This window comes from Macrotis lagotis, chromosome 1 (assembly GCF_037893015.1).
Source record: "Macrotis lagotis isolate mMagLag1 chromosome 1, bilby.v1.9.chrom.fasta, whole genome shotgun sequence".
In the NCBI taxonomy this organism is placed as follows: Eukaryota; Metazoa; Chordata; class Mammalia; order Peramelemorphia; family Peramelidae; genus Macrotis; species Macrotis lagotis.
Genome location: NC_133658.1, coordinates 906,478,297 through 906,486,637, shown reverse-complemented (window position 1 = coordinate 906,486,637; position 8,341 = coordinate 906,478,297). Strand labels below are relative to the sequence as shown.

At 40.7% G+C, this 8,341-nt stretch overlaps 1 protein-coding gene across 1 annotated transcript in view; it reads left to right on the top strand.

Annotated features, from left to right (window-relative positions):
• The window catches only part of LOC141508653 (cell adhesion molecule CEACAM3-like), a 73,208-nt gene that overhangs the window by 17,033 nt on the left and 47,834 nt on the right, over window positions 1-8,341 (top strand). Inside the window, exons 6-7 of the mRNA XM_074217466.1 lie at window positions 4,276-4,358; window positions 5,787-6,137. Coding sequence (XP_074073567.1) covers window positions 4,276-4,358; window positions 5,787-6,137 — 434 coding nt within the window. The remainder of the gene's footprint in view (window positions 1-4,275; window positions 4,359-5,786; window positions 6,138-8,341) is intronic.

Genomic DNA, 8,341 nt, shown 5'->3' with positions numbered 1-8,341 from the left:
AAAACCCAAAGTCTTGGAAGTGCAGTAAAACAGTCATAGTCCAAGGAAATAAGCAAACTGAAAAAGAAGATTCTAACCATAGAAAATTACTTTGGCCCCATGAACGATGAAAACACACACTCAGAAGAGGACAAAGGTGAAGTTTCTGTATCCAAAACCTCCAAGAGAAATAGGAAATGGGATCCAGCAATAGAAGAGCTCAAAAAAAAGACTTTGAAAAATAAGTAAAAATTTGGAAGAGAAATGAGAGCGATGCAGGTAAATCATGAAAACCAAGTCAGCAACTTGGTGAAAGAAATACAAAAAAAAAAAAAATACTGAAGAAAATAACATGTTAGAAACTAGTTTAGGCTAAGTGGGAAAAAAAACAACCCAAAAGGCAAATGAGGAGAAGAATGCCTAAAAAAGCAGAATTGACAAGCTGGGAAAAGGCAGTAAGAAAGCTCTCAGGAAAAAATAACTCCTTCAAATGTAGAATGGAGCTAAAGGAAGCTGATGACTTTGTGAGAAATCAAGAAACAATAAAATAATACCAAAAGAATGAAAAATTAGAAGAAAGTGTGAAATATCTTATTGGAAAAAACAACTGACCTGGAAAATAGATCCAGAAGAGAAAATTTAAAAATTATTGGGTTACCTGAAAGTCATGACCAGGAAAAGAGCTTAGGCTTCATTTTTCAAGAAATAATGCAGCAAAATTGCCCTGAGATCCTAGAGGCAGAGGGTAAAATAAAAATTGAGGGAATTCACTGATCACCTCCTGAAAGAGAGCTGAAAAGAAAAACTCCCAGGAATATTATAACCAGATTCCAAAACTCCCAAGTCAAAAAGAAAATACTAAAAGCTGCTAGAAAAAAACAATTTGACTACCATGACTCTATAGTCAGGATTATACAGGATTTGGCAGCATCTACATTAAGGGCTTGTCGGGCTTGAAATCTGATATTCCAGAAGGTAAAAGAGCTTCATTTACAACTAAGAATCAAATACCCAGCAAAACTGAACATCCTCTTTCAGAGGAAAAGATGGACATTGAATGAAATGTGAACTTTCAAACTTTTCTGTTGAAATGACCAGAGCTGAACAGAAAGTTTGATCTTGAAGTACAGGACTCAGGTGAACCATAGAGGTGGTGAATGAGAAGGACTAACTATGAGGAACTTAATGATGCTGAACGGCATGTATTCCTGCATGGGACAATAGTACTGATAACTCATATGAACCTTCTCATTAGTAAGAACAGTTAGAAGGAGCATATATAGACAAGGCACAGGAGGGAACTTAATATAATGGTATAATATAGTATGAAGACAGAGTCAATGGGTGATAAAGGAAAGAATTGTGAGGAAGGGAAAGGAGAGGAAGAATGGGCTAAGATATTCCACATAAAAGAGTCAAAAGAAAGTGGAGCGAGGAGGAATGAGAGATCCTTCGTTCTCATCAGAAATGGCTCAGAGAGGAAATAATATATACACTTAATAGGGTATAGAAATCTATCTTACAATAGAGAAAAATGAGAAGAAAGTGAAGGGACAAAGGGGAGGGGGAAGGGAGGGGGAGTAGGAGATAGAAGAGAGAGAAGATCATGGGAGAGGGTAATCAGATACAATACACTTCAGGGCAAGAACAGGGTAAAAATATAGCTAGTAATAGCAACAGTGGGAAAAGATATCAAAGCAATTTCTCCAGTGGACTTATGATAAAGAAGACAACCAATCCCAGAGACAGAGTCAATGGTATCTGAACACAGACTAAAGTACACTTTTTTTCTCTCTTACTACTCCTGAGGTTTCTCTATCTTTTGGGGAGAGGGGGGATTTATGTTTACTTTCATAACAAGATTATTGTAATAATATAAACTAAATGAACCTTAAAAGGGAAAAATATAAAAAATAAATGAACCCCTTTGAGCTGAATTTGTTTCCAAGGGTTGAAAGAAAAATGGCAAGATTTTTTTTAATTTTATTTAAGGCAATGGGGTTAAGAGTGACTTGCCCAAGGTCACACAGTTAGGCAATTAAGTGTCTGAAGCTGGTTTTTGAACTCAGGTACTCCTAACTCCAGGACTGGTGCTCTAACCACTGCATCACCTAGCTGCCCCCAAATGGCAAGATTTTAAAGATAAAAAAGTTGATGTTGGAAAAATTTATATAGATTATATATTTACCCATGATCTGTCTTAATTAAGGAGGAAAATTGGTGAGGAGAGAAAAGCATCTATTTTCAGTTGCTGAGTCTTCACCCCCCACACAAATGCTCCTGAACAAAGGTGAAAAAGTCACATAATAATTCTGCTTAAGTCAAATTTATATTGCACAACCTTAACTGAACCCTTACTTGTGCAAGGAAATCCTTCTACACCTTTCTTATCAAGTCTCTGTCCTGACCTTCAGTGTCTCTTCTAAACCTCCTCATCCCTCCTCACTTTCCCCAAGGTTCCCTCTCTCCTCACTCTCTCAGCTGAGAACCTTGTCTGATATTTTACAGGAAAAAATTGAGGCCATTCACCACCAGCTCCCTCTTTTCCACTCTTCTTCAATTCTTATCATGCAGGTTCCTTCTGCCCCTCTCTTCTCCTTCACCCCTGTCTCACATAATGAGACATCACCAAGGTTAACCCTTTTACTTGTTCAAGTGATACCATTTCATCCCTTCTCTTCCAGCATACTACTCCTCTCACTTATCTTTCATCTCTTCTTCTCTACTGGTTCATTCTCTTCTGCCTACAAAAATGTCCATATCTCTTCTTTCCTGAATAAAAAACCCTCACATGATCCTTCCATCTCTGCTATCATCCAATATCTCTTCTCACTTTTGTAAATTTATTTCTCATAAAGACTGTCTGCAATAGATGATAGGCTATCAGCCATCTCCATCTTGGTTGACCATTCATGTATCCTGCTATCTTGAATACATCCTGACCATACCAAACCACATACCCCCTTAAGCAGTTTCAGAAAGAAAAAAATACATTAAAAGGTTTAAAGACAAATCCATAGTATATACAAATCTCCTGCTGCTTACTTTCCATAGCAAGATACTATCACAAGGGCTCCCATAAGGAAATCTCATAGGAAGTCTCTCTCCTCAGAATCCCTGCATCATGAAACAGTGACAATCAGACACTTAAGTGCCCCCCATCCTCTGTTACCATAATTGTGTGTCTCCTCTGACCCCACTGATATTATATTCATTGGTGGAAAAGGATGACTGTGATCATGGCTGAATGGTTGTGGTTTAATTATTCCCACATTTTCCTTCTATTTAGTAAATATTATGATAATTGATGATTTGGGGGATTTTGTTTATTTCCTGGGAGAACTGCTGAAGGATAATATAATATGAGATACCTACATCTCTTTTCTTGGAGCAGGGAGGGTGCAGTGAATGAGAGGGTCAAGTCCTAGAGCCTTTTTGCTAACACTGTTTCAAAAGCCTCTCTCTCTCTCTCTCTCTCTCTCTCTCTCTCTCTCTCTCTCTCTCTCTCTCTCTCTCTCTCTCCATGTATAAATATATATATATATATATATATATACAGATCAATATCTAAATATCTTCCTCTCCCTGTGATTCTTCCTCTCTCTCTCCTTATCTCTCCTTCTGTCTCTCCTTCTGTCTTCCACTCTTTCCTACTCCATCTACTCTTCTTGTCCTCCTTTCTTCATCCCTTTCCTCTCCTCTTCTCTACCTCTATCTCTCCCATTCTATCTCTCCTTCTCTTCCCTTTCCTCCCTCTTTCCCTCTGTCTCCCTGCCTATATGTTTTAGGTTACAGTCCTGTGCCAAACCTCCAGTGAGCTGCTGTCAGCACTGCCAACAGGATTCACAGGAAATAATGTCCCCCACACACCGAGAGATGTCAAGTCATTTTGTATTTGAGATAACTGAGGCCCAGAGATGGGAAATGATTTTCCCAAAGTCACTCAAGTGGAAGGTGAGCTGGAATTTGAATTCATTTGGGATATTAAGATGCAAGTAACTTTTCTCAAGTCTCACTAGAGTCTGATCTCAGATCATGGAGGTCCTTCTCTTGCTTCAGGCTTCCTCCATAGAGAAGGGCCTTTGGATGGATGGAGTAATGATCTGAGAGAGCTGTGGGCAGGAAATAGAAATGAATATTACCACAAAGCCCAGATGTATTGCTACACACACACACACACACACACACACACACACACACACACACACACACATGCAAACCAAGTAAGGTACTCTCTGAAGGAGCAGGCCGTATAAGACTCCCCAGGGAGAGGAAAAGAAGATCCTAAGAGATCAGAAATCCACTCAGAAATTGGATGGCATTTTTCCTGAGCTGGCAGTTCCTTCCACATGGCTCCTGGAAGGTGGTGTTTTTCACAGGTGACAGGGAAGGGTTCCCTCTGAACCCAGAGCCTGGGTGGGGGAAAGGGAAGGGGAGGAAAGAAAGAAAGAAGTCTCAGAAGGAAAAATGATAAAAGACAGGAAGAAGCCCAAGCCTCCAATATGACTCCTGGCCCTGTCCTTGGCTCTCTGAGCCTAAAGAAATGACTAGCAACCCTGACAGTGGGGTACATACCAGAATGCAAACATGGGGAAACAGAACAAAAGATGGCTTCTTAACCAAATCACTGAAAGAAATGAATTGGGGGGAGGGGAAAGAATCTTGGGGAAAGCTTTCAAATCTACAATGGGAGAAAGAAAAGCATGCCCTGAACTAGGAAACCATTAATGAAAGACTACATGTGGGAGTCTCCTATTTGAACTAACTTGCTAACGGGATACTTAAAACCAATCCCTTCTACTTCTTGAGGCAAAGTATCAATTCTTTTAGTATAAAAGTATCACAAAGTATTGGAGAACTATAAATTCAGGCACCCTAGATAATGTATCACTTGTTTGCCCCAATTTATCAGTGACTCAAAGTGGGCTTCAGGTTTACCCATCTGGGAAAAGGAAAAGTTTGGACGGGTTTCCTTGTCATGTTAAAATTCTTTCTTTGTTCTAAGGTTAATCAGTTCTGATGTTTGCTTTTCTAAAGTACCTTCCATCTCTGACTTTCCATGTTCTATATGTTAAAGTTCCTTCTAACTCTGATATTTTCTATTCTAAGCCCCCTCCCAGCTCTGACATTCTGTGGTCTAAGGTACCTTTCATCTCTAACCTTCCATGTCATATATTTTAAGGTTCTTTCTAGCTCTGACATTTTCTATTCTATGCTCCCTCTCAGCTCTGACATTCTATGATCTAAAGCTGATCTAAGCCTACTCCCAACTCTGACATTCTGTAATCTAAAGTACCTTCCATCTCTGAACTTCCATGTTTTATATTCTAAGGTTCTGCTTGGCTCTGACATTTTCTGTTCTAAGTCCCTTCCCAGCTCTGATGTTCAATGATCTAAGGATCCTCCCAAATCTGACATTCTAAATCCTCTACTAGCTCTGATATTCTATGCTAATGTCTGTCTCTTCCAGTTATAACATTTTTTGTTTTTCATTCTAATGACCTATAGCCCACTAGAAAACTTCAAAAGAAACTAAGGGTGCAACAAGAGGGATTAATTCTTTTTTTTGCAAGGCAATGGGGTTAAGTGGCTTGCCCAAGGCTGCACAGCTAGGTAATTATTAAGTGTCTGAGACCAGATTTGAACTCAGGTACTCCTGACTCCAGGGCTGGTGCTCTACTCACTGCACCACCTAGCTGCCCCTGGGATTAATTCTTAACCTAACTCAATGGGGATGGATGGGAGGGATCTTGGATCTGGGAACAGATTGGATGTCTGTCCCTAATACATCTTCACTCTCCTCTTAGCCTCCATTCTGAGTTCCTGGAATGCCACTGTATGGGCTGAAGTAACTATCACCCAAACCCCTACAAAGGCAGTAGTTGGCAGAAGCATCATGCTCTCTGTACAGAGTGACCAGAAAAACATCCTTTCTTTCACATGGTTCCGGAATAGCAAGAACAACCAGTTTTGCGTAATCAGACCTGGAGAAAACTATAAGAACTGTACAAATCAGAACCCTGGCCATGTAATCACATACTCGAATGGCTCCCTGATCCTGCAAAACCTTTCATCCAGAGATTCTGGTCTCTACCTCATCAAAGTCAACAGCCTTGAAGGAATGGAATTTTGGAGTGAGAAATACATCCAAGTAAATGGTGAGTATCATTTCTTCCGAGACAGACAGTGGAAGGAGCCCTGGAAACCAGGAACAACCTGGATTCTAGGCCCAGCAGTATCACAAACATAGCATGTGTCCTGACCTTGGCAAGTCACTTTCCTTCTCTTAGCCTCAATTTCCCCATTTCCAAAGGAAAGCAATTAGCCTTTCAGAGACCCCACAGCTATGACATTGTTTGCTAAAATATTCCACCTGAGTCTGACATTCTCTGTTCCTACATCTCTTCTAGGTCTCATAGTGCCTGTTTTAAAGCCACTCCCAACTCCAACAGTTCATATTCTAAGAGCACCCCAGTTCTGATATTCCCTGTTCTAAGGGTCCTTCAAGCTCTGACATTCCATGTTCTAAGACCATAGGATTACAGAAAGATCTGAAATTGGAAGAGACTTTGGAAACTGTCTTTCCTGGCAGGACAACTTCCCTTCCAACTCTAGTATCTCCTAAGTTTAAGCCATCATTCTAAAACAAGACCAACACAAAGAGCTATCTCAGGCTGCAGGTCATTTATTGATGAGGGCAATGGTCTATCAGAGAAAAATCTTATAGTCAAGAAGGGCTCTGAAAAATAGGGGATGTGAACCTGGCCTTGAATGATGGGAAGACTGGGAAAAGCACTGAAACAGAAGAGAGGATTTCTAAGCAAGGGAACTTTCTAAGCAAAGGTATAGTGTTAATAAGTAGCCAGGTCAAGTCCACAAACACTTATTAAATGCTTACTATAGGTGAGGTGCATGAATTAAGCTCTGAAGCTACCTAGAAAGGGAGGAAAAAAGTCAGTGTCTACCCTAAAGGAGCTCCTAGTCTAATGAAAGAACCAATATACAAGCAAGATAGCTACAGGATAGGTTGGAGATAATTCCAGAAGGAATGTCTTAGGTTTAAGGAGGATAGGGAAGGCTTCTAGCAGAAAGGGGGAACTTTAGCTGAGACCTGAAGGTAGCCAGGAAACAGACAAGGAAGGGGGAATGTTCCAAACATGAAGGACAGTCAATATGAGGTGGGGTTGAAGAGGAAAAGAAGAATGAGAGAAAGGAGAATATATAAGAAGGGTTGTGGCTTAAGAAGAAGGGATTTGTGTTCAGTAATGGGAGATGATGCCCAGGAAGAACAGTCCAGTCTCTCCTGCTGAATGTTAAAGCTATTAGACACTGCTTCCAAGAATCATCAAGCCCAAACTGGTTAGGCCCTCATGCACCTAAGGACCTACCAAGTCACTGTTTTGAAAGGCAGAAAGAGAAAAAGGAAGGACCAAGAGTCAGGAAGGAGGAACAAAAACTCCAGATTTTACAAGACTCCTTTTCTGTTTCCTGACAGGGACTTACCTGTTCCCTTTTAGCCTACCATCACACATTTATCCAAGGTGATCCTAGCCACCCTAGGCCTGCCATCTTTATTCAAAATTCCATATATGCCTAGTTCACCAACTCAGATGGGAAGGGGACTTTGCAATATAAGTCAAAGCTAGAAAGAACCTCAAGCCACAGGAATTCTTCCAGGCCAGTGCTCTTAAACATTATCCCGGGAAGCAGGCCTTGTGAAGAAGCAGGCTGGTACTGAGACTGTAGCCACTGAAGACCCAGAAAAGAAAATACTTGACTCTATCAAGTGATTCAAAATAAGAAACTTTAATTTGGTGCTCTAGATGTGAAATTCTTATCTAGGGACTAACAAGTGAATTTATCTCTGGAGGAGTTGAATCTTGCCTTGACAGTCTTAATTTAAATAAAACTAGAAGAAAGAGGATGTAGCCAAATGGAGGAATGGTTCAAAGGTGTCATTTGAAGAGACAAAGAAGGGAGTTGGCAGAATGGGTTTCACCATAATCCAAATGACATCAAGAAACATTATTTTAGGGGGCAGCTAGGTGGCACTGTGGATAGAGTCCTGGACTTGGATTCAGAAGGATGGGAGTTCGAATGTGACTTCAGACACTTAACACTTACTAGCTGTGTGACCTTGGGCAAGTCACCCAACTCTGCCTCTCATCCAGGGCCATCTCCAGTTGTCCTGATTCATATCTGGCCACTGGACCCAGATGATTCTGGAGGAGAAAGTGAGGCTGGTGACTTGGCACAGCCCCTCCTCACTCAAATCCAATTCTCATGCTTGTCAAAGCATCAACTGTCATGGTCTCCTTCAAAAATGAAGGGAAAACATTACTATTATTAGGGGGCACAGTGG